We start from the raw sequence: 25,505 nt of genomic DNA, 5'->3' as shown, positions 1-25,505 counted from the left end.
TCTGCCCATATTTTCTCTTAAAGCACACTTTTCAAGCTCTTCATAATTTTGACCTTATTTCTTTTACCAAACTTCGTGTTGTCTTTAAGCAACTGCTACAGCCAGCCTTAAATATGTCAGCTGCTTTCACGCCGGCCTCCTAAGGGGTTTTTCCACTGTGGCTCTCTACCATAAAAACTAAATAGCTCTTCCTGCTATGCTGCCTGTAATAAGTGGTGCCTTGTGGAACTTACCCTTCTGTCTTGTCGTCTCGCTTATCAGATAAGATTCATGCCCCTTAAGACACTGGGGCTGGTGCTTGTAAAGGCATTATAAGCCACCACAGTATAGAAATCACAAAGAAACTCGGACCACAGTTTATAAACATCACGTTTGCTTGAGAGAAGGACATTAATTTCTAGCTTTTTTTTTTTTTTGAAGGGGGGGGTGAGGTGCTGGATTGTGATATCCAAAAATGGTTCAGATATTCTTGTTTAAGTGGTCTTTAAATTAAAGCTCAGGATTCGTGGTGTTATTTCCAGGGAAGTACTCCAGTAGCTGCGCTAAAGGCTTCTTTCTCTTGGGCTAAGAGTGGAAGTCTCTTCCACAAAGTGCAGTGGCTTCAGTCAAAACCTGCAGCAACACCTGCAGCAGTTCTTAGTCTGTTGCTTAGGATGCTGTCCTGGAAGGCAGCAAGCTGCCCAAGGCCAGAAGGGTCCCAAATGCTGCACTGCTCCCCTGGATGGCAGCTCTAGACTAAGGCATTTTTGCTCCATCCCTTCTGTTCCTTCCTTCTGTCAGAAGGAGTGGCGCTCGTTTTTTCTCAGGGCCAGTCTAACTACTAGCAAGTCCCAAATTGAGGGAAGCCCTAAAATCTGCCTTGTGTTGTCATTGGCACCCTTATCAGGGTTTTGTAGCTGTTACTCTGTGCTTTCTCCCTTAGTGGATGTTATAGAAAATTAAGGCTTCAAAGTCAAGGCTGTTTCTGTAAGTCTGGGAACCAGAAATGGAAAAGTCAGGCACTGTGAGAAAGGTGTATGTCACCCAGCAGATCTCTGAACATCCATGCCTCTGAAGCCAAGGCCAACTGTGAGCCAGATGTTCAACGTTCTGTAAATAGTTTGGGCTCTTGGCACCGTGCTTAGAAACTGTGTGCGTGTGGCCTTCAAAGCAGCAGTGCTGCATTCACCATTAACTCCTCTCCCGGGAATTTTCAGCTGCTTTACCACGTGAGGAAGCTCCTGCAGTATTGTTGGTAACGATAAACTTTGCTTTATCGTTGGAAAGGGCAAACACTGCAAAAGTGACGGGGTTGTTGTTTTTTTTTCTGCTTCTTTCCTTCAGCTTCGTTCGGCACTGGATAAAACTGAAGAGCTGGAAGTCAGCAACGGGCATCTAGTAAAACGCTTGGAGAAGATGAAGGCCAACCGCAGTGCTTTGCTGTCACAGCAATAACCACCAGCTCTCAGTGGAAACGACTGCTGGACAGAATCCGAACGGTGTTACAGATGCTTCTGTGTCTTGCTGTCCGGGATGCTTTGCGTCATGCCTTCTGACAACAGACAACTGCAACGTTTGCTAGGTGCCACGCAGCCGTGGTTCCCTTTGCGCAGATTCAGACCTACTGCACTATATCTGTAGGAGTAGCTGATGCACGTGGCTGTGCCTGCGGGGCCCTTCTACGCACTGCTGTGGGTACAATATCTGTATGCCATGTTAGAAGCACATCGGGGCGCCGCGTTGAGTTCTCCCAGAAGGCACGGCAGCTGTTCCTCGCCATTTCAAATGGCATTCGAAGAAAACACTTTAACTGGACTGGAATTTTGTGTCTTGCTGAGAATTTAAAAAAAAACAACAAAAAAACACTGTAAGTTTTAGACTTTCTCATGACTGTATCTGTCATTTAGTGACTACGGTAGAGTTATTCATAGTAGGCTTTTCATTTACAAATCACTGTGGAACCACAAGCCATTACAAAGCAAAACTCCTTCAGTGGAAACCGTGGAAGAAGATGGTCTTGGAAGCAAAAGTGACCTTAAATGACTTTGCCAATAAAACAAAGGTGTTTGGAGGGATTTTTGCACCGGTCGAATCATAAGACTATTTTATTTCAGGGTAAATAGGCAATAGCTTCATTGGATTTCAAATCTTATTTGTATTATTTAATCCCTGCTCTCGGAATTGAAGTAGAATACTTCTTAAGGATGTAAAGTTGTGTTAATAAACCAGCGTAAGGCCGTGTTTGAAGAAGTGGTGGGTTTTGCACTTACATGACTTCAGTTTGTCAAAACAAGTGTCGTTTGCTTAAACAAAATACGTCATGGGTTTTCTACATCAGAAACTATCTACTGGTCCATGAACTGCTAGGAAAACACGCCGCTACAGAAGGCAAGTCTAATCTTTAAAAAGTAACTGATAAGAAGCACTTTAGAAAATGTTACTGCATATGGGTGTTAGTTGTTTTTTTTTACAAATACAGAGATAGCAAAATATTTCCTTTGCAAGTCATTGTAAAGGTTTTCCACTTCTCATGAAAGCTACCATAACCAGTTAAAATGATGCAGTTTACACAACTAGCACAGTAGCTCTGGACTGTGGGGAAAAAACCTGTGAATGTACTACTCCAAGGAGAACAGCAGTTAGCTGAAGATGACATCTGTCCTTTCCCCTTCAGCCCTACCCCAGCAGTAATGCAGGTGAGCAATTCCCTAAGGGATCTGCTCGTGGGATGGAGCAGCATCTCCTGTTTGGCAGGAGCAGCCTTCTGTCAATACGGTTTGATTAAGCCAAATGCAAACTCAGAAGCCCGTGTTGTCCTAACTTGGTTTTGGATTTGCTGGTCCAGATCCTTCTCTAGCCTCTTCCTCATAGCCTGGAGGTTAGGGGATAAATTGCTGCTATTTGGAACATCAGGGGATTGCTGGTATCTTAGAGCACCTTCACAAGGCCAGTAAACCAAAACCTGTATCTGAATGTGTTTTGGCTAGGTTATAACACCACCACCTTTGCTCCTCGGAGTGCCCTGAACTTCAGGGGTGAAGTACTGAGGTGAATACTGCAGGATGAGGAAGAGGTAGGCTTGCTGTGCCTCTGAGAAAATAAGTATGTCCTTGCTGGTCAACTGGGGTAGAACATGGGAAATGGAGGAATTGTAAATCATTTAATTTACTCTCCAGCTAGGGCTTTGGATTTTGTTTTCCTTTCCTTGAGAGGAACATTCAGGTGCAAATCCATGTTTCTCATGGAATACCTCAAAATTGCTGTCGATACCTATTTACAACTTTGTGACTTGTGTAATTTCTGGTGTACGAAGCCTCTGGGGCCTAAAAAAAGATGAGTTAAGGGTTTTCCTGAATGCAAATGAACATGCTAAATGCTACGTCTTGCTAACTGATGATGAAGTGTGGGATTACCATCAGTCATCTTATTTGTGGTAGCGGTGAGAAACTCCCCTGGCAATATTCAGGAGCAACAAATCAGAGTTGGTCCAAAAGGCTGAAAATAATGTTTTGCTCATCAAGAAGTGATGTGTTGGTTTTTTTTAAAGCAGATTGCATCTTGCACCCCATAAGCATTAGCCTCATGACAGAAATCAGCTGTGTATTTCAACCTGGATATGCTCTTAGTAGGAATCGTCGTGTGTGATGAAGTAGCTGGATGTTGAAGCTACGTTTTTTTCCCCCCGTAACTTTCAGTATGACTTAGCTTTAGAATAAGGGAAGAGAAAGCACCGTTGGGTTTAATGCAAACTGGTTTGTGTCTTCCTGTGAAGAATGTACAGCAGGGCTTTGGATGATGACAGCAGCACGTGCCCACGTTGTTTCCATTGGGCTCCAGGCAGGGCTGCCTCCAATGGCCCCAAACCTGCCTTCTCCTACAATTTCTATTTAAAACTGCTTTGCGTTTATTTTCAAATGTTAAATAATATTAATGTTTGCAGAATGGAATGTTACCCGAAAAAAAGTTTATTGGTTGTTGGTGGTTTTTTGTTTTTCTTCCTTTTTATATATAAACGTCAAGGAGTGTGGAAAAGGAAACTCATCAGCGGAAGTTGCCAATAAAAAACATCACTTTGTCGGGTGCTTTTGGTGGTCTGTCCTCGTGCTGCTGCTGGGAAACGGCCCCGAGCAGCGCTGTGTGGGGATGCGCGGCCGTGGGGCTGCGGGCGGGCGGGCTGCTGAAGGCGGTTGTGCTGCGGGGCTGGGTGCGTTCAGACCGCCGCTGCGTTGTTTAGAAGCCTCAACGCGTTTTTACCGCATTTTAAGGACTCTGGGAGAGCAGACCTTGCAGCGCAGCAGCCAGGACCGAAAGCAATTCTGCATCAAAGCGCTCTGGATAGCGGTAAGATACAGCGCAGAGCTGCGGCTGCGTCAGGAGAAATGGCGGCGGCAGCGCGAGGGCTCCGCCTCAGCCAATCAGGCGCGGCGGCCGTTGAGCGCGTGGCGGGCCGTTGGCGGGCGGGCTGTGCTGTGAGGGCCGGGCCTGCGGGCGCGGGCTGCGGTCGATAGTAGGGGAAAGCGGGCTCTGGTACGGTGCAGATACCGTGAGGTTGGCTTGGTTTCGGGAGGGAGGCGGTCGTGGCTGCCTGCGGGAGGAGCTGCGTGGATCGCTTCTGAGAAGGCCCCTTGTGCGCCATGGAGCTGCAGGAGGACCGTGCTGAAGGCAACCAGCAGCGCGGCTCCCTGCTCTGCCCTCGTCCGCTGGAAGCCCAGCAAAGCACCAGCGGGGGCCTTGCAGCGTTATCGGAGGAAAGCTTGCCTTACCTGAGTACGTCTTTAGATGCTGCTATTGACGTGTATGACGTGAGAGGGAGAACCTGCAGCGCCGAGGCAGATGAAAGCCAGAAAGAAGCTGGCGTGCTGAGGACGGCGTGTGCTGGTGGTACGTGGTGCAGCTGCGGGGTTTGTGATGCTGGGAGTCACCTCCGTGTGGGTGAAGATTCACAGCTGGAGTACATCAGTGCGAACGAGGAAGGCTTTGGTGATGGGAATAGCTCAAGCGAGCTGTCTGAGCAAAGGGAAGCTGTAGGAAAGGAAGCCCTGGTTCATGATCCAGTTCATGACGTTGCAGGTGGCGGAGCTGCAAAAGAACAAAATCTTTCTGACTCTACTTCTGAGTGTTGTACAGCTGTGCCAGAGCTTCCCCAGCTGCTCCAGGACTCTCTGCCTGTTGGCAGTGGCACGGTTTGTAGTAGTAAGGAGGAGCAGGGAGCATCTCTTAGTGGTCTTACTGGAAGTGTGCTTGAAAGTCACGCATACGGGAGTAGAGGGAGGAGTTATCCAAATCTGCTTGCACCCGACCGTGCAGAGGTGGAAGATGCTTCCTTACGTGGTGGTGCACAGCCCAGACAGAACGACGGATGTGTTCACAGCAACTTAGTGGAGCAAGGAAGCCCTTTACTGTCACCAAGGGAAAGGGCCCAAGCAACAGCCACACAGGTCTGCAAAAGTGCAGGAGACTCTGATTTTTACAGTTGTGAGGAACCCCTCCTGTGCATACGTGGTGCCAGCTGTGCTTACTGTGCTTCGAAGGGGGATGAGAACCAGTGTCCAGTCCCTGCAGTTCTCACTAGCAAAGATCTCAGTTCTGGGGAGGAAGCTGCAGGGAAATCTTGCAGTGCAAATACCTCTGCCTCCCTCAACTGGGAGTGTTGTGAAAGCTTGGTAAATGTGGTCAGTAATTCTAAAGTTAACCAGGCTGTCGACGCAAGTTCTGATTTTAGAGTTTGCTTTACAACCAGCAGAAGTACCAGTGCTCAAGTTCCTCTCTTATCCAGGGCAATTAATACAGAGATCACAGTGATGAACAAATTCAGACGTGTGGGTTGGCTTGGGGAAACTTGTACCAGTGTTGCTCGCAGTACAGACTGGCTGTCTGGGACTGGTCCTACAGAGGAAATGGGGTCACAGCTTGCTGATGTGCACCAGGATGGCAGTGCTGCAGCAAATGAAAGAAGTTCACAAGTCAAGGTAACTTCAGAAATAATAATAATGTTGATGCATAGCTTTGTAAACCTAACACTGCTCGGAACTTGCGTATACAAATGTTAATCTGTAACTTCTTTGTAATCATCTTTATTTAGGAACAGTGGGAATCCAAAACTGAGTTGTGTAACAGCAGTGTAAAGATAAAGGCTGACAGGTGGGTCGTGGATTGTTCTCTGTTTGGAGTTCTAGATGCCGGGTAAGATTTCTGTGTTGGAGATGGAAAGGCTGTGTTTGTTGCAGGGGAGTTGGACTGGACGGCCAACTCTTGAAAGTTCTTTTAAGCTCTCTACAGAGAGAGTGGTGAGGTGCTGGAACAGCTGCCCAGAGAGGCTGTGGCTGCCCCGTCCCTGGAGGTGTTCAAGGGCAGCCAATATTAAGTGGGGAGGTTGGTGGCCCTGCATGTGGCAGGGGGATTGGAGATTCATGATCCTTGGGGTCTCTTCCAACCCTGGCCATTCTGAGATTCTCTAAAGGTATTCTGTAAAAACTTCCAACTCTAAAGGTTCTGATTCTATAATTCTGCAAACAGGAGGAACTGATTGCATTGTCTTTTTCCTTAAATCACCTCAGACGTAGCTCCTGTAAAGCTGCTGGTTAAACAATAAAACATAGGAAACCTGCAATATTGACTCAAACTCTTCATCACTGTATTATTATTATTTTGAAGGCCAGCACACCTCAACAAAGAAGCTGTGAAGGATTCTGTGTCTGTCTGTCAAAATCTACTGCAGAGAGCTATTGAAGCAGAATTGCAGGTTCTAAACGCTCACTACCAGATGTGCTATCAGCACTGCTTGAAGATCCACAAACTGGCTTTGGAGGAAAATGCATGTTTTAGCAGGTGTGTTAATGTCCTTCTGAGTGAAATGGATAACTTGGCATTAATTGCTAAATATTTGCCCTGCAGCAGACTTGCCTCGGGATGTCTTACCATGCTGCTGATGGGGAAAATTTATCTTTCCTATTATGGGATGCAATATTTTTCACTCAGAGGGTGGTGAGGCACTGGAACAGGTTGCCCAAGGAGGCTGTGGATGCCCCAGCCCTGCAGGCATTCAAGGCCAGGCTGGATGTGGCTCTGGGCAGCCTGGGCTGCTGCTTGGTGACCCTGCACACAGCAGGGGGTTGGAACTGGATGAGCGCTGTGCTCCTTTTCAACCCAGGCTATTCTATGATTCTGTGATGATTTTATTTTAACAGATACCACGGAAATACCTCTGCTAATACTGAATCAGGTTCCTCTGTCACATCAGTTTTGGAAGAGCTAAAGAAGAATTACAACAGTATGAGAGCAAAAATACAAGCGGGCACACCTTTGAGCACACTTCCACCACTGTCAGTTGAGATCAAGTTATTGCCAATTGCTTCTTCCTATGTCCCATGCAAGGTATGTTTTTGAATTTTCTGTTTGTTTGCTTTCGATGATTTCTTTCTTGAAAATGAAGTCCTGTTTTCTCTTTTGACAGTTATTCAGGGAGGAACTTTGCCCTGGGTAAGTAGTCCTTGCTTCCGGTTTTAAAGCTCTGAATGAACATCTTTTAAGCTCTGCTCCCATTTAGCTTGGGATTCCTGTATTTCGGGATGCATCTTGTTGCTCTAGACTGCATAGCACTTTGTGTGCAGTGGTTTCATTTCAAGGAAGGCTCTACTCTGTAGTGTTGTCAGGTGGGAACTGTGCGGTGGCAATTAAAACTTGTGGAGCTGTACTTTGTATTAAGTCCTTGGATCCTTTGCAGTTCTGTTTCAGACATGAGAAAAGCAGGTTTTGAAGCTTCACCATTGCAAGAAATCAGAACTCCTGTTAACATGGTAGGTAGGGCTTTGTCATTTGATAGACGTTGTGCTGGGAGCACTGTCTCTTCTCAGCTATCCTCTGATAACAGCTATGGGCTGTAAGGCTCAGGCTGGGATTCTCTGCCAGTAGCAACAAGAGCTGCTGAGGGACCACTTTGGGTTGTCCTTTGGAAGCAAAATAATGTGGGGGTTCTTGGTGGGATCATCAGGTTCTTTTTAAAATTTACCTGTTTAACTGATTAATGTTCTGAAGTTAAAAAAAGGCCTTATCAAGTGCAAGCTGTATGATATAACTGGAACGTGCTCATAGGAGAGTGCACAGCCCACATGTTTAACTGACGGCCAGCAGCCCAGTGACTCTGCTTCTTCCAAGATGTCCCAAGAGCAGCTTGAAAAGCAGGGCGTGCAGCACGGTAAGCTCACTGCTTCTGTTGCATGGCCTGCTCATTGTTTGAGGGGTGAGGTGAGGGGTGTGGTGTAAAATACATGCCAGTAAGCACTCTGACACGGGGCACAGTAGGACATCCCTATATATCAGCCATCTATTACACTTTGTATCCAGAAAAAAGTGGTCATAAACCTTTGCTATTTGAATCACAAGGGAGACCTGCTGCGTGTCACCTCTTCTTCAAGTAGCAGCAAATAATGTAAGTAGCTGGGATCCTCTGATATTCGTTCATCTGAGTTTGACACACTGAAATTTATTTGTCAAGGACGTGTGAGAAACAAAGAGCGGAATGAATGTTGGTTTGATGCTAAGGAGGACTTCACAGGAACAGACTTTTCAGGAGAGTCTGAAGGAGTGGGGAAGTGCCAAGAGAAGCAAGACACGGTTGGTTTGAGAGGTGAGGTCCCATGCTTTGAGGTGACATACCTCATGATGGTGCTGATACTGTGCGCTCTCTGTCCCTTTCTGCATCCTTCCCTGTAATGGCTTCTTGAGAATTGCTTTAGAGATGTCAGTTTGAGCTGAAAAAATGGTAACAGTCTGATTTCTTCCGTTTGTTATCAGAAGCAAAGATAACGGAGGGTGCAAATGAGTGCTCCTTTGTTTGTGTTGGTGGCTTGAGTTCTTCAGTGTCAGAGGTACGCCTGCTTCCATTTCCATAGCAGTGATGTCTTGCTGCTCGTGTGAACTCTCGTGCTATATCCCTGCAAACAAAACGTGTGTGTTTTTATAGGGTGACCTGAGATTGCATTTCCAGAAGTACCAGATCTCTGTCCTGCTCTGTGGAGATTCTGATAACCACAGGTAAATAACTTTTATTAAGTAATAGATAGATACAGATTAGTTGGCAAAAACCTGTGATTCCAGGCAGCTTCTCACCTTATGAGAAGCTTAGCAGCTTGGAATTTTCTCTTGTGACATGGTTAATGTTCAAAAGATGGGACTCATCATGTGTTCGTATTGACAGTCCCAAAATACTTACTGACATTGTGTAGCAACCGAAGCTGTACTTCACCTAGCTTCCTATTTCATGTCTTAGGTGTGCAGTTCTTGGCTTTAAAGACGCCTCTACAGCAAAGTTGGCAGTGGAAGAAATGAACAAGACAAAAATTAAAGGAAAACCAATAAGTGTGGAGCTTGTCAACAATCCATCGGAGAACAGATCTTCGGCTTCCCGAATCCTTGGGAAGAAGCTTTGGAGTGAAGCTCTCTCTGTTGCTAGCAGTGCAAGCTGTGATCAGAATGAAACACTGCCATCAGCCCCTGGTTCTGTGGGAGCTCCTGGCACCTCCCCTGCTTCTCTGAAGGTGCCTCTCCTGCCCAGGGCTTCTTCGCCAGCTCCTTGCTCTACACAGTTGCCTTCAGAAGCAAAGTGCCCCAAATCCTCTGCTGAAGACTCCATACGTTTTCTGTTTGCAGTTGATCAGAAGGTAATTAATGATTACTGTGGCTTCTTTATGTGGCAGATTGGAGCCTCACAACTTCCTTCCTCTAACATGTTCTATTTATTGCTTACTGAGCAGTGTTAGGGTATGAAAGCACGGAGTGTGTCAGTTATAAATTGGTGACATGCTGGAGAAGACTGATATCACCATTTGTTTGCTCCCACATCAAGTTGTGATGTTTCTTCTTATCCCCAAACCAGTAGCCCAGTAGATATCATAGATATCATTTCTATGTTCACTCACGTTGGTCAAGGCAAAAATAGTAATGGCTAATGAACTGTAGATACGCTATGTGAATTTCACTTCTCCTTTTTCTGTAACACACATACTTACTGGTAGTAAAGATGCTCCAAATGACTTGTGCAGCACATAGCCCACTCACTGCTTGCTGCTTTTCATGCAATTTTAGGATGCTGGAGAGAATTCCCTGCCAAGAGCACCTGCTGCGCTTCTCTCCGCTAACTCATCAGAAGCCTTTATGTCTCCTAATGCATTGAACATGAGCAGTTTTGCCAAATTAATGAAGAAACTTAAAGCCATTCATCCAGAAGCTAGTAGGTAAGAGTGCTTGGATTGTAGTTCTGCCCTGATTGGTAATGAATCACAGAATCACAGAATGGCCAGAGTTGGAAGGGACCTCAAGGATCACGAATCTCCAACCCCCCTGCCACATACAGGGCCACCAACCTCCACGTTTAATGCTAAACCAGGCTGCCCAGCCTGGTCCAACCTGGCCTTGAACACCTCCAAGCACAGGGCATCCACAACCTCTCTGGGCAGCCTGTTCCAGCAGCTCACCACTTTCTGGGTAAAGAATTTCCCCCTGATGTCCCATCTCAATCTCCCCTCCCTCAACTTAAAACCATTTCCCCTCGTCCTACACATATCAATACTTTCAAAGAGTTGATTCGCCTCCCCTCTGTAGGCTCCTTTAGGTACTGCAGGCTGCAGTGAGGTCACCCCGCAGCCTTCTTTTCTCCAGGCTGAACAAGCCCAGCTCCCTCAGCCTGTCCTCACAGGGGAGGTGCTCCAGTCCCCTGATCATCCTAATGACTCTCCTCTGGACCCTCTCCAACAGCTCCCTGTCTTTTTTGTACTGCGGGCTCCACACTTGGATGCAGTGCTCCAGATGGGGCCTCACAGGAGCAGAGTAGAGGGGGACAATCACCTCCCTGTCCCTGCTGGCCACCCCTCTTTTGATGAACCCCAGGATACCATTTGCCCTCCGAGCCTCAAGAGCACATTGCTGGCTCATGTTAAGCTTTTCATCCATCAGGACCCCAGGTCCTTCTCCACAGGGCTGCTTTCAAGGACCGCTCCATCCAGTCTGTACCGATGCCTGGGATTCCTCCGGCCCAAGTGCAAAACTCTGCACTTTGCCGTGTTGAACCTCATCAGGTTCACCCTGCCCACCTTTCCAGCCTCTTGAGGTCCCTCTGAATGGCATCCCTTCCTTCCACCATATCAACTGCACCTCTCAGCTTGGTGTCATCAGCGAACTTGCTGAGGGTGCACTCGATTCCTACATCGCTGTCATTGATAAAGATGTTGAAGAGCACCGGTCCCAAGACAGAGCCCTGGGGGACGCCGCTCATTACCGGCCTCCACCTGGACACAGAGCCATTGATGACCACCCTCTGTCTGCATCCTTTCAACCAATTGCTTATCCATCAGGTCGTCCACCCATCAAATCCACATCCCTCCAATTTGGAGATGAGGATGTGGTGGGGGACCATGTCAAAGGCCTTGTTCAAGTCCAGGTAAATGACATCGGTCGCCTTTCCCTTGTCCACCGATGCCATCACTCCATCATAGAAGGCCACCAGATTGGTCAGGCATGACCTTCCTCTGATGAAGGTCACGGATGACATGCCCAGGATGTCATCCAGGATGATCTGTGCCATGATCTTCCCAGGCACAGAGGTGAGACTCACCGGCCTGTAGTTCCCGGGGTCCTCCTGGCTCCCTTTCTTGTCAATGGCAGTGATGTGACCCTTCCTCCAGTCATCTGGGACCTCACCTGACAGCCATGACTTTTCAAAAATGATGGAGAGCAGCTCAGCAACCATCTCACCCAGCTCCTTCAGAGCCCTGGGACGCAGCCATCTGGCCCTTAGATCTGTACACATTCAGTCTCATGAGGCGGCCTCGGACCTGCTCTGTCCTCACAGCAGGGGGGGATTTGTCGCCCCGGTCCCCACCTGGAGGTTTAGGGATGCCATAGCCACGATAGCTGGAACGCTAAGCAACTGCACAAAAAGTGATGTCAGCAGTTATTTCTGTTGCTCCTATAGAGACACAATCGTGGATGCTCTGCTGGAGGTGAGGAAGAACAATAATGGTGTCCTGAGTGGTTTGACCATCAGCTCCATTACGCAGAGGGCCTCTGCAATCCTAAGGAAAGCAACGGCTGCTGGTACAGGGAAAGTAGTGTCAATCAGTGAGTATTTAGCCTATAAAAACACAGGTGTGAATTCATCTAGCTGTGTAGGAGAACTTCCTAGGAACATCTTCCTGCACGAAAGTAAGGGAAGGAATCACTAAAACAACGATTTCTAAAGATGGACTGTTGCTGTACAATGTCTGTAAGCTTGTCAGGAGCTTGCTAGCACAGCTATCAAACTGGGCACACTGGGGGTTTTACTGTGCGGGTTTGAGCGATGAGCTCAGTGACTGAGCACATGATCGATGTTCTGGGCAAAGGTGACATCTAATGGCCAGTTCCTGTGTAGCATTTCACACAGGAATTCCAGTAGAGGCTCAATTCTGATTTAAAACCTGATGATTTTTTCTGGCTGGGTGGATGGGGGGAGAGCAGTTGATGTAGTCTACCTTGATTTCAGCAAGGCATTTGATACTGTCCCCCACGACATCCTTATAACAAAGCTGAGCAAGTGTGGGATAGACGAGTGGACAGTGAGGTGGGTTGAGAACTGGCTGACTGGCAGAGCACAGAGGGTCGTTGTTGGTGGTGCAGAGTCCGGTTGGAGGCCTGTAAGCAGCGGTGTTCCTCAGGGGTCGGTGCTGGGTCCAGTCTTGTTCAACATCTTCACCTTGATGAGGGGATAATGGCCACCCTCAGCAAGTTTGCTGATGATACGAAGCTGGGAGGATTGGCTGACACGCCTGAAAGCTGTGTTACCATTCAGCGAGACCTGGACAGGCTGCAGAGCTGGGCAGAAAAAAACCGGATGAGGTTTAACAAAAGCAAGTGTAGAGTCTTGCATCTGGGGAGGAATAATTGCATGCACCAGTACAGGTTGGGGGATGAGCTGCTGGAGGGGAGCTCTGCAGAGAGGGACCTGGGTGTCCTGGTGGACGACAGGTCGGCCATGAGCCAGCAGTGTGCCCTTGTGGCCAAGAGGGCCAATGGCATCCTGGGGTGCATTAAAAAGAGCGTGGCCAGCAGGTCGAGGGAGGTGATCCTCCCCCTCTACTCTGCCCTGGTGAGGCCTCATCTGGAGCACTGCATCCAGTTCTGGGCTCCCCAGTACAAAACAGACAGGGATCTCTTGGAAAGAGCCCAGCGGAGGGCCACAAAGATGGTGAAGGGCCTGGAGCATCTCTGCTATGGAGAAAGGCTGAGTGAACTGGGTCTGTTCAGCCTTGAGAAAAGAAGACTGAGAGGGGACCTGATCCAGGTCTATAAACATCTAAGGTGTGGGGGGCAGAATGGCGAGGCTGGGCTCTTTTCAGTGGTGAGTGGAGACAGGACAAGGGGAAACGGCTGGAAGCTGCAGCATAGGAAGTTCCGCACAAATGTGCGTAAGAACTTCTGTACAGTGAGGTGACGGAGCACTGGAACAGGCTGCCCAGGGAGGTGGTGGAGTCTCCTTCTCTGGAGATGTTCCAGACCTGCCTGGATGCCGACCTGTGCGACCTGCTGTAGGGAACCTGCTTTGGCAGGGGGTTGGACTCGATGAGCTCTGGAGGTCCCTTCCAACCCCTACAATTCTGTGATTCTGTGTGATATTTATTTTGGTGCAGATATTGAACAGAATAAGTTTGCACATCCTCTAGTTTTTGCGCACTGAAGGACTTTGTAGATGGTTCCTTTCTTCTACTGGCTTGCCTGGAAATCTTGCATTGTTTTCTCCCTTTGGCAGAGTTAGCCCCGAGTTGGACATCTCAATGTTTACACGTCTGTGTATTTGTTAATTGTGGAGGAGTCTCTGCATTCGAAAAGACAGGGAGGGAAGTTTGGCCTAATGCTGAAAGCACCACCAGGAAACGCATGGAGCCTGTTCCCTTCTAAATGCTGACTTGAGAACTTTGAATTAACTCAGGCCATGCAGACAATTACCTCTGGTTGTGATCTGTCACACAGGAACCATTTTATTCTATCAGCATCACTTTTCTGTGCAGTTCTCAGGGCTAGGAAACCTCGCTCTTGCGTGCAAACTTCCACCCTCCGTAGCAAAAGCAGCTCAGCCAATGGTGCCCTGGGATGCTGGCACTGCTGACGCTTTGTTTTGCATACATGTGTTCAGGCAAAACTTAATCTGCTTTTCCTTTGTTTTTCTTTCTGTGTAGGTGATGTAATGAAGAACTGAACGCTTCACATGACAGATTTTTGCAGTCCAGCTCGCTCCGGGATTGTTCTGTATTTCTTGTTTGTTTGATTTCGGTAGAGCTTTGTGAAAACTCGCTTAGTGTTGCTGCATGGTTTGCAGTTTTGTTTGACAGAACGTTGCCTCAAGGTCTTTTGAGAGTGGCTTTGTGTGCAGGCAGATGGTAAGTAGTTCTCCCCTGTCTGGTCGTTCAGTGCATTTCTCTGAGGTTGAAGGCTCCCATAGCAGACTTCTCTCATAGCAGCAGCACTTCTCTGTGCTGAAGCACGCAGCCCCGGCTCGTGGTGCTGCTCTGTGTCAGCGATAGCTGCAATGCTATCAAACAGCTGGCATGCTTGCATGATTTCCAGACGATTCCAGATACTGTGCACAAATGTCAGGCATCCTTTTCATACAAGGCAGGGCAGGACAGGCAGCAAGGCCCAGCTTGGAGAACACGCAGTGCTGGTTGCGTGAACCCAGTGCTGCAGTGGCTGCTCGCAGCAGAGCCGTGCCCTGCAGAGCTGGGCCTGTCAGCCTTCCTTTTGCATGCTGCAGCACAGCACAGGGGAAAGCCTCTCCTGGACGTGCTCTCCCTGAGGTCTGCTTCGGGGTGATGCGGGAGCACGCAGCCTTTTGTTTGCGTGTGGAGCTGCTCCCAGGGTTTTCCATCCTCTTCTGGCAGCTGAGGCGTGTGCCTGCCGTGGTGGCCACTGACGGTAGTGCTGTGGTACCGCGCATCACATCGCACCTCCGTCCCTCGGCTGGGCTTTGCCCTGCCTCCTTACGGTGAATAAAGGTTGCGATGCCTTCTTCCCAGAGTTGTGCCGCTCTTTTGCTGTTTCCAAATCTCACCCGTTTTGTCTCCCCTCAACAGAACCGCGGCTGCAAACGCTTCCCCAGGGCCCGGCGCTGCGCTGCCAGGCGCCGCTGCTGGTTCGTCCTGAAGCCGCAGCTCAGGCCTCCGCTTTGCTTTCCCCCCCGCGGGCGCCCAGCTGAGCGCAGCGGCAGGCTTTGCCCTAGCGCGCTGCTAACGGCGCTCGCTGCCCTCTGCGCTCCCTAATTGTGCGATTAGACGGGCGCGATGCTTTACAGAGGGCGGCGTGCTGCTGCGATGACGGAGAGGGATGTCCGTAACAGAGCGATTCCCGAGGAGCCGCGGCTGGGCTGCAGGTGGAGCTGTTCGAACTCGTTTGATTTCTGTTAGAAACGAGCACCGAGGACGGGCGCGATCGCGCGGCAGCTCCCGGCGAGGCGGCAGCCGGGCCCCTCGCTGCCGGCCATGGCCCTGCTGCCGCGCCGCTTCCTCTGCTTCGTGCTGGGTGAGTGCCGCGGGCTGCGCCGGCAGCCAGGGGGGAGCGGGGGCTCCGGGAGAGGCTCCTGAACGCGGGCTGTGTGGGCTTTGCCCGAGCTTTGCCGGCCGCGGGGGGAACGGGAAGGAGCGTTTGTTTCCAAGTGCTGAGAAACGATCGAAGTTGGGCTCTGCGCGTGCAGGCGGTGATGCCGTCCAACACGGTCCTCTGTGAGAAGCACTGAAGAGCACTCGTGCCAGAAGACAACCCCTGCCTTTGGCTTCTAATACGGAAATTAACGACGGGGTGACTGCTCTAAGAGGGGTTTTGCCATTTTCCATTTCTGAACCGGGCACGAGGAGAGGATGCAGCCAGAAGCGCTCCTTCTGGCCACCCTTCTGAGCTGGGGATGGATTGGCAGGTGGGAGACTGCCATTCACTTTGGGAACTCCTGCATCACCCACCTGCTTTCACGAGGCATGAGGTCTCCTCGATGTTGGTAGGGCTTCGTGTGCAACAGGTGGAGGATTGCCTTATAACCTGAGTCTAGCCAGTAAAAGCCTTAGGATTGTGCTTTAGTATAAGAAGTGTGTGTAAGATTGCTTAGAAAACAAGCTGCACAGTGCCGTGCAGCTACTCTTGCACGAAACTCAAGTGCTCTTTGAAGAAACGTAGATTTGTTTTTCCCCTATTTGCACTCCAGTGCAGGTTTTCTCCTGGTAACCCTGCTGAATGATGCATGGAGCTGTGTGCTGTGATGGGCTCATCCCTGCGCTGTCATTAACCGTAAGCTTCCCTGCTTCAGCTGCAGGACCTCTGCTCATTCTTTTGCTGCACCTTCCACCACGTGGTTTGGGTTCAGGGACTTTAAATAAGACAGTGGGAGCTGGTGGTACTCCAGGCTGCTCTTTTCCACTTTCAGGGCTCGCAGCAGGACGTCTGCCTCTGTGTAAGCCTTTAGCTGTGATGGATGGCAGCTAATCCTGGCGCTGAGTTGGGGATGCATTTCTCTCGCTGTGTCCTTTTGTAGGTTTTGGTTGTTTGTTTTTTTTTTTAAAGTATGTTCTGCTCTAGTTGGGAAAAAAAAAAAAATTAAAAGAAAAAAACCCTGTTTGTTCCTTGCTGCTCTGTTGCCATGGACAGATGTGGCCACACTGGGGGTGACCACTGAGACAGTGGAGTGGTGAATGGTGGAGATTGCTGATGCTTCTGATGAAGCAGGTGTGGGTTTTCTTTTTTAGAAAGAAAAGATAAAACAAGCTGTGCTAATAGAAGTGCTGGCAGCTTGCTGTGTAAGTGCTGAGGCAAACACAGAGAGCTCAGCTCTCACAGAGTGCAGGGGCTTTGCTGAGCCCCGGCTGCCGTGCCACTGCAGCTCCTCGTGCTGAGCTGCGGTCTCATGGTGCAGCGCAATGCAGAAGTGCTCAGGGAGGCCAGCTGGTTCTGTTTCGGTGTTATGAAAGGAATACAGACGCTTCAGATGCCTGGATGGCATCCAGAATAAAACTGGGGGAGCCAGATAGAGGCTGAGACTGCTTTGTTGCGTCTCTGTTGAGTTGGTCACTTCTGTGTCAAGTCAGCCCAGCCGCGGCTGCTGGCCAGGAGCACCTTCCCTTCCTCTTCACCATCTTCCTGCCAGCCTCACCAGTTGAGCTTTCCTCTTAGCAAAAAAATGCTCTGTTGGTGCTCTAAGCAGCTGGCTGCAGATGGGGGATCGTCTAAAATAAGCCCAGCCCTGCTTGCCACACTGGAGTGCCAGCTGTGTCCCAAGGTACCTGCTGCCATTAAAGGTGAAACAGCTGGAAGCTTGGGGCAGCTTGTTGTTGGCAGGAGCAGACTCTCCTGTGGGCTCTGCTGCCTGATTTCCACATTTGTGGAGTTCCCTGTGGGCCAGGTTGCGTGTGGAGCTTGGTTGTTGCTGGTGCAGATGGATGAAGTGATCCCAGGTCAAGGCTGTCAGAAAACCACATTATTTCTGTTAAACCCAAGCAGATTTGCAGGGTTATCACAACATTTGGCTGCATTAGGTCCTGGAACAGAGGGGACTTGAAGGTTCCTATTCGTGAGGAGAGATGTTGGCCTCCGTATGCGAAAAGGCAACAGTGAGCCTGGGCTCAGACCTGCTTCGTGCTCTGCTGGGTCGCTGTGCCATCAGTGCCGGCATTGCCACGTCTTTTTAGGTAAGGCTTGGTGGGAAGCCATCTGTGCTTTGTGTGGGTGAGCAGGAGAGAAGTGCATTATTCAGCTGGAAGGGAAAAATAGCCTGCATCAAGAAACCCATCTTAAAAAAGTGAAATAAATTGTTCTCTAGCTGGGAAAATGCATGCTGAAAGTATTTAGGCGAGCCGTAATTCTTTGCAGCCTGGGATGAGTGCATCAGCAAGACACTGGGGCTGTTTATTTTCCTTTGCTCTAATGGATTTTTATATTTATTTATTTTGTTCTTTGTAGGCTGTGTGCTCAGCTGAGTGAGTTATGTGTGTCCGGGAGCCATTTTTTTAGATCTCAAAGGTAGTTCCATAAAGCAGCCCCTAGTTGTGCACAGCGGAATGCACCCAGCTCAACGCAGACAAATGCTTTGGGAAGCCAAGCAACGTGATCAGAGCACTGCTGTCCCCAAACTGACCTCCAGCATCTGTGCCTGTGGTGCTGACCCTCCTCCTGATGCACACACACAGGCAGAGGTCGCCTCAGCATCCTTCTGATCAGCCCCAAAGCCCAGCAGGGTGAGCATGCAGGTCCCTCTGTCCTCCTCCTTGCAACCCCACGGTCTTTGGGAGTATTGGGTAATGAAAACCCGTGCTCCTCTGCAATAATTTAACCAGGGCAGATAATTTTTATAAAGCCCACGCTATTCATTAAGGATGTAATTATAGCTAACTGCTCATGCCAGGTTTTGGTGTGCAGTCAGCCAGCAGTTGGTGTGCAGCGTGCCCGGCTTCTGATTCATAGTTCCTCCCCTCTTCATCTGGTCTTTATTTTACCTATGCTCTAAATCACTTTTGTTTTGGTTTGGTGCTTTTTTTTTCTTGGAAAAAAGAGCATTTGCTGCTCTGTCCTGCATGGAGTTAAGTCCAGGGACATCCAAGAGAAGTTGCCTTCCAGGAAATGTGCTTGACAGCCACCAGCACCTGACAAGAACATCGCGTCTCTCCTGCTGCTCCGCACAGGGAACTGAGGTCAGGGGAGGAACTGGAGCAGCCCGGGGCTGCCTGTTGCCATTTATTTATTAGCTAACAGCATCTAGCAGTTCTGCTATCAGGCAAAAAGTCAGTCCTGTTTTAATTTTAATCCAGTAGTTTGGATTGGATTAAATCGTACCTCAGCTGCTCTGTGTAAACCTGAATGGGGAGAAGTTGGCTGCAGGTACAGGAAACCGCTGTAACAGATGCTCCATGAGATACTGACCGTGGAGCTCTGCCACCAGAGGTGCCTGAGCGTGACAGAGCTTCAGCCCAGGGTTTCTTCCGAGGAGAGGGAAGGCTGTCTGCAGGGCCCTATTGATAGCACAGAGCTCTCAGCAATGTCTCTGCACTAAGTTTTGGTGCCACCACAAGTTTGTGCTGTGGGTGGTTTGGGCGCACCAGGCAGACCACAGCCCATCTGCTTGCATGTGGGCACGGCTGGAAGCTGTGGGCTTAGCTGTAGTGCTGGGAGCACTCGCTGGTGCTGCGGAGTTTGAGCCACAGAGCTCATTCTCAGTGCAACAGAGCAAACCTGCAGACAGGAGGGGGAAAGCGGAGCGATTTCAGCCTGGACTTGTTCAGAAAGCAAATGATTTCACGTGGGGTTTTGTAGCATTCGGGAGAAAATGCTGGGATTTTAGTCCTTGAAGTCCTACAAGCTTTGCTGGCTTGTAGATAAATGTGCTTGTTCACTGCTCGCCCTGCTGCGATTGTCACTTAGCAGTGGTCTGCAACCTTTGGGGGTTTAATTACACCTCCGAGCTTTTAGCTGAATATCCAGCTGTTTTCTGCTCCCTGCTGTGCAGCCCTGAGGGCTCTTCACCAGGAAAGCCTGCCAGTCCAGCTGCAACTGGGTTGATTGCTAACACATCCATGGGCAACGTACTCCTTCTACATCCAGTGCCATCCAGGGGTGTCACAGGGGTGTTCATTTAGTGGCATTTCCTTAACAGCACAGCAAACCGAGGGACCTGAACAGTAGTTCAGGTACTCCTCATATGCCTTGCCACTTCTTTCCCAGCTGCTCACAGCCATACTCAGCCCATCCATGCCTTTGAGTTGCTTTGATTGGCAAGCACTAAAAGCTCCCAAGGGTCGTGTTTTTGCTTGGTTTGATTTCTTTGTGTCTTTAACTTTTATTTTCTCATTCTGGAGTTCATTTCCGTGCTGGATACGAGATAGCTGTAGCTTGCAACTGCTCAGGTATGGCTTGTGGTTGCTTCTTGTCTTTCCAACCGAGGTGGAGCTGCCAATTAAGGTGTTTTCCTCTAGGAAGTGGCCACGGTGTCTGTTATTCGGGAACAGATGTCAGGAAATGCTGGGGCTTCGCTAATAATAGTTGTTGTGCTGGTACAAGTGGATGACCTGTCTCCAATCTCATCTGTGCTAATTGGCTCCGGGCAGCCAGGCTGAGCTCAGTTAAATTCTGCTTTTCCTCACGTTGTATTGCTCTTGAATTTCTCAGGGCAGCTTTCTCTTCCCCGGCTCCTCTCTCTGCTTTGCGTGCCTTGCTTGCTTCTGCATGGCTCCGCTTCCTGCTTTGCTCCCAGTTCCCCTTGGCTCCTCTCCTGCCTGCTTTTCAGTCTGTTCTCCAAGCCCTGCTTTCTCCCTTTGCACCCTGTGCTCAGCGTTGCTCCCGTGGACGACTTTGGCCATCGCAGCCCGCTGCTCCCAAGGCCAACATTTCTGCAGCTAAACCACGCGCAAATTATTTCTTTTGTTAAGAAATGAAATAAAAAATACCCCCTTCTCCTCCAGCTTTTGCACTGAGCTATTCACATGTAGCAAAAAATAGAGTCGGAATGCGATGCTTGCCTGCAATGTGCTCCAGTAGCTGCAAAGGCACCGGCAGGCACTTTGGGACCAAGAGCAAGGTATTATTTATAGCCAGCTGCAGTAAATCATTCCTACTAAGGTTTTTCTTTCAGCCTGATTCCTGTGTAACATTGCTGCTGCTTTCCATAGAAAAAATGGCACAAATTCATCCAAAAACACAGCTCGTATGGGAGCCCAGTCGTGCTGCTCACAGTCACTCCCTGCAGCCTTTCTCCAGTGCAGTCTTCATGCCCCAAATTCCACTAGTGGAGTCCACAAGAAGCATCTTTCTCCTCTGATCCCAAACCCCTCTGTGGCAGAGCTCAGACTGGTGGCGACAGTATTTTGGTGCTGGTGCACTCCATCTATGCAGAGATGGGTATTTGTTTGGAGGCACAGCGCCTTGCAGGTAATTTGTAAGGAGTTCTTCAGACAGGACCTGTCTGTGCTGCTGGTTTTTGACAAGAGCACTGAATTTGAAGTCCGTGCCATCAGCAGAGGATAAGGCTGCATCCTTTCTTATTCATGCCTTACCTGGGAGAACACGCTGTGAATAATTGATTCAGGCATCAGGCACTTGGACAAGTAACTGCAAATGATGGGGAAGGGAACTGATGATAAGTGGGGAGAGGGGAAAATGACAAAAAGCACGGCATGTTTTTAAGGGGCTGTCTAAGAGCAGGGCTGCCTTTACTTCCTGCGGTGCTCTGGCAGATGGGTTGAGCTCCAAGCACTGGCTCAGGGCAGGGCTCAGTTATGGGTGCCGTTCCCTGCCTACTCCCATGGTAAGTATGGGGAGGTGGTGACCCACGACCCGACCCCTTGGCCTGTCTTTTCAGCCCATCACTTCATCGCGGCGACGGCGTGCCATGAGGCCGAGTACGGCAGGCAGATCCGCGAGCGCTGCCTGCGACCCTTCAAGCTCAGCATGGAGGGCATCGGGCAGCAGCTGTGGTGCGACTGGGATGAGACCATGGGGTAAGTGTGGGTCTTCCTCTCCAGAACACCTCATGAGCCCAAAAGAGAGCCAGGTCAGAGCTGGCGAGCCTAAGGGACAGCGTGAGTGGTACCGCATCAGGGACCTCTTGCACCCATATTTGATTTGGGGATGGACTGAGTTCAGCAATGGGTTTTCTTCCACAATGGACCAAACGTGCCATTTCACACTGCTTTTTTGTTGTACTGTGACAGTGCCCTGGCACAGGTACCCAGAGAGGCTGTGGGGCCTCCTCCTCGGACCCACCCTCCAGACCCACCTTGACGTGGTGCTGGGCACCCTGCTCTGGGTGTCTCTGCTGGAGCAGGGGCTGGGCCAGAGGGACCCAGAGATCCCATGCTCCCTTAGTGTGAGACACCCTCTGTATTTAAAGTCTCAGGCTGTCCTACAGGCTTGCCCTTCGCGTCCAGAAGTCGCATGTTGATTTTTCCTGCCATCTTGGAGGAGAGGTTGGCGTGCTGTTGGTAGGGCATGGCAGCCTTCTGCTGCTCATAATCAGTGTCAGGGAATTAGCAGCGATCCGTGGCAGATGAGAAGCAGGGTCCTGGGCTGCTCTCACCAGAGCTCACTTTGCATGTTGTGCTCTCATCCAACATCGGGGCATGGTCTTTCTCTTGAGAGACAGAAGAGTGTACAAAAGCAAGCTCTTGCAACACAGCTGGGGATTGAGGGCAGCTGGAAATGGAGAGCAGCTGGAAAGGGAGAGCAGATGCTGCCACGTGCCATGAGTGTGTTGCACAAACATACAGTTTTCTGGTTAACTTCCTGCCTGTTCCTCCTCTTCTGTGCCAAATTGATATCTTCCTCTCTGTGCATTTGTGTGTATGTAAACACATATGTAGCCTACAAAAATGACAGCTTGGGTTTTCCTTCCTCTTTATCAACGATAAAACTGAGGCGAGAAAGAGCAGGAAGACTGTGTGGGAGATGTTCTGCTTCTGGGAAACCTCATCTGCCCCAAAATCTGACTTCCTGAAAGATTCAGTGGGTTTGCGAGACCAGCATTAGCCCTTACTCTGTTCTTTTCTGTAACACAGAGTGCATTGGACATCTCTTTGTTTTCATGATGTCTGGGGCTGCTGCCTCTGAGCAAGGGGAAGTGCACCTCCTGATTCGGGGCCACCTGTGAGCTGGATGAGGTGCAATCCATCTCCAGATCTTCGGTGAGGCCACAGCACAGGAAGCAGAGTTGTATTAGGGAGCTGCTTCTTTATCTCTGACATCCTGATTTTCTTCTCAATAGCTTCTGCTAAACTTATTATCCTTGAGGCGCTTGGAGGAAATGTTGATAAACTCACAGTGTTTAATTTGATTGCACGAGTTCGTTTGCTCCGTGGGAACACGAGCCTCGGGTTATGGAGGAGAGGACGTTCTGGGCCTAGAGCCTCGTTGTTTGTTCTCCATATTTCCCCCCAAGCCAAGGGATTTTGATTCTTGAAACCTTTCTGGAACAGAGCGTCCAACCATCAGTCAGCTGAGCCCCACCACCAGTCCATGTCCATCCGAGCCACATCCACACGTCTCTGCCTCCAGAAGCATCGGCTGCAGCGCTGCCCTGCACAGCACCACAGCCTGAGCATCCTCCCCAGGAAGAAATGTAGCCGGGGAAGCTGTGTGAGCTGCCACTTGCTTTGGGAAGGCAGATTTGAATAACAAATTACATGCACGCTGTGTGGTGGGAATGGAGGAGGACGAACCACCGCAGTGCCAGCATGCAGCCAGCTGCAGCCGTCACTCAGCTCTGGCTGCTGAGGGGCCGCCAGGCTGTCACCCTGCTAAGAATACACCCCAGGCATTTCTATTTATCGCCAGCTTCCCAAGTGTCTGTGGGATGCACTGTCTTGAACAGTGACCTTGCAGTGGAAGACACTGTTTTCTTTCCCTTTCCTTTAGAAAGTAAAAGTGAGCTTCTTGCCTTCTTTCGTTTTCCTCCCCCTTCCTTTACAAAGTGGCTCACTAGAAGAAACCTTTTTCTGTCCCTGGCTACCCAGTCTCAAGTATCTGTGTGCACATACAGACACCTCTCCAACAGAAGGTATGATCTCTATGATAGAAAATATGTTTTCTGACATACATACAACCATACTTCTATTATGGAATGTTATATCCCATCTTGGTTATTATATTTTACCTTCATTACACGCACAATAATACTCTTACCATCACAAACCTTTCTGTTGGAATACAGGGCTGGGTGGATCCATTTTAGTGGGGTCTGTGGGAAGCACCTGGCGACGGGAGGCTGGTGAGGACCCAAGTCCCCCACTGTTGCCAAGCCAGTGCCCTGTCTGTCTTGCAGCACCTACGGGGAGCTGACGAACTGCACGGTCGCGGTGGCTGAGAACCTCACTTGCTACTGGCCCAACCGCTTGGTGGATGAGTTCTTCGTCGCCGTCCACAGCCACTACTTCAGGAACTGCTCCCCATCCGGCCGGGCGCTGCGTGATCCCCCCAACGGCATCCTCTGCCCCTTCATCCTGGTGCCCATCCTCGTCACCCTGCTGGTGACAGCGCTGGTGGTGTGGCGGAGCAAACGCAGCGAGGGCATCGTTTAGAGATGGTTTGTAGGGGAGAACCTGGCCAAGGAGCATCCTTGGGTGCTGAGCCCCATTGGTGCCGCTGCGTCCCCTGCTGGCCCCTTCCCAGGTGGTGGCTTCCAATTAAATCCATCCTTAACAACCTGGGGATGCTGGTGGCATTGAGGATGCTGCTCGCTGGGTAATGGGAGAGTGCCACAGCTCTGCTCAGACCTTCCCTGCTTCCCTCCCGGCAGCCTACAGCATCCACTGGGGGGAAAAAAGGAAAAAATGGAAAAATGGGGGGAAAAAAAACAAGGCAGGGGTCCGTGTCCTGCCTCTGGTGCCAGCACAGCACTGGGACGTGCCATAACCACAAGGACAACGGGTCAGGGCACAGCCTGGATGATAAAGCCTTCACTTTTTATCCTTTTTTTGTTGTTTTACCCTTTGTATCGGCAGGAAAAGCACCTTCTCCCCCTGCCCACCTGCAGACAGGCTCCAACTACAGGTGGAGAGATGGGTGATGGTCACTGCTTCATACTGGCAGGTGATACCAGTAGCGGCACTGATGGCCTTGGAGGTGCCCCAGGGCCAGTGAACAATGGGAATTAGGTGCTTTTCCTAATTAAATAAATACATGCAGAAGTAAAGCAGGTGGCAGTCTTTGGTGCATCCCCTCCACGAAGCCAGGCTCCGGGTGGGTTGAGGGTCCCTAAACCCCCACCCTGCTGCCCCGCTGCGTCCCTGTGGGTCTCCTTTAGGTGCCCAGGGGAGGACTTCACCTCCAAACCAAGCCCAGGGGAGGGAGGCATGGGGGGAAAAAGGAGGGGAATCTTCAGGTGAGATATGGAAGCTGAGGGGAGAAACAGAGCTAGGGGATTACACTCAGCCTGTGGAATGAGGATTTCAGTGGGGAGGCTGTTGGAACGGGGCACGTGCCAAGCGTGGGCCAAGAGCAGCCCCAAAGCACCCCTGCAGGCCTGCTGCCCCCCGCAACCTCGTGGAGGGGTTCATCCCTGGCACTAGTGAAAACTGAACGTGCTTTCCACCCTGCCTGTGTGTGCTTCTCTCCCTACCCTCCCTGACATTACCACTTAGGCAGCAGAGATCCACCACAGTCACCTCCTGCTCCAAGGAACGTGCTGCTCCACATTTCATTCCCAATGCGTACAAAGGCTGCATTATCTAAAGACAAGGCGCTCCTGCCACGTGCCATCCACACATCTCCTCACTTTTCTGGGCCTCCAGTAACACCTGCAGGAGGGAAACGTAGCCAGCAAGGCTGCTGCAACCCGCTGCAGCTGCCCTGTGCACACAGAGGAGGAGGGGACTGAGAGACCTGGCCACTGCACAACACAACAAGCGCTCTGTATGAAACCACACCAACATTTATTCCCGGGTTTATCTACGTATAAAAGCTGCTGTGCAATCCCCCCGAGGTCAGGGTGAGCAGTGGGAGCTGAGGGCACCAGCAGAGGGTCAGCAAAGTGCCCC

General features: G+C 50.1%; 2 protein-coding genes across 3 annotated transcripts in view; both read left to right on the top strand.

Annotated features, from left to right (window-relative positions):
* Positions 1-4,055, top strand: part of LRRFIP1 (LRR binding FLII interacting protein 1) — a 90,326-nt gene extending 86,271 nt beyond the window's left edge. For both annotated transcript variants that reach the window (XM_052674596.1, XM_052674594.1), the window contains one exon: positions 1,324-4,055. In XM_052674596.1, coding sequence (XP_052530556.1) covers positions 1,324-1,434 — 111 coding nt within the window. In that variant the 3' untranslated portion in view covers positions 1,435-4,055. The remainder of the gene's footprint in view (positions 1-1,323) is intronic.
* A 403-nt stretch (positions 4,056-4,458) lies between these two features.
* On the top strand, positions 4,459-24,661 carry RBM44 (RNA binding motif protein 44). The gene is given in 17 exon segments (XM_052675058.1): positions 4,459-5,948; positions 6,062-6,120; positions 6,634-6,807; positions 7,167-7,353; positions 7,433-7,458; positions 7,703-7,775; positions 8,071-8,173; positions 8,474-8,605; positions 8,773-8,846; positions 8,942-9,012; positions 9,248-9,638; positions 10,063-10,211; positions 11,948-12,093; positions 15,344-15,406; positions 15,409-15,525; positions 21,335-21,473; positions 23,792-24,661. Coding segments are annotated over 17 exon segments (3,495 nt in total). The 5' UTR covers positions 4,459-4,613; the 3' UTR covers positions 24,048-24,661.
* Positions 24,662-25,505: the final 844 nt, after the last annotated feature.

The sequence above is a fragment of the Tympanuchus pallidicinctus genome, unplaced genomic scaffold (assembly GCF_026119805.1).
Source record: "Tympanuchus pallidicinctus isolate F22 unplaced genomic scaffold, pur_lepc_1.0 scaffold15, whole genome shotgun sequence".
Taxonomy (NCBI): domain Eukaryota; kingdom Metazoa; phylum Chordata; class Aves; order Galliformes; family Phasianidae; genus Tympanuchus; species Tympanuchus pallidicinctus.
This window is presented reverse-complemented; position numbering and strand designations above follow the sequence as displayed.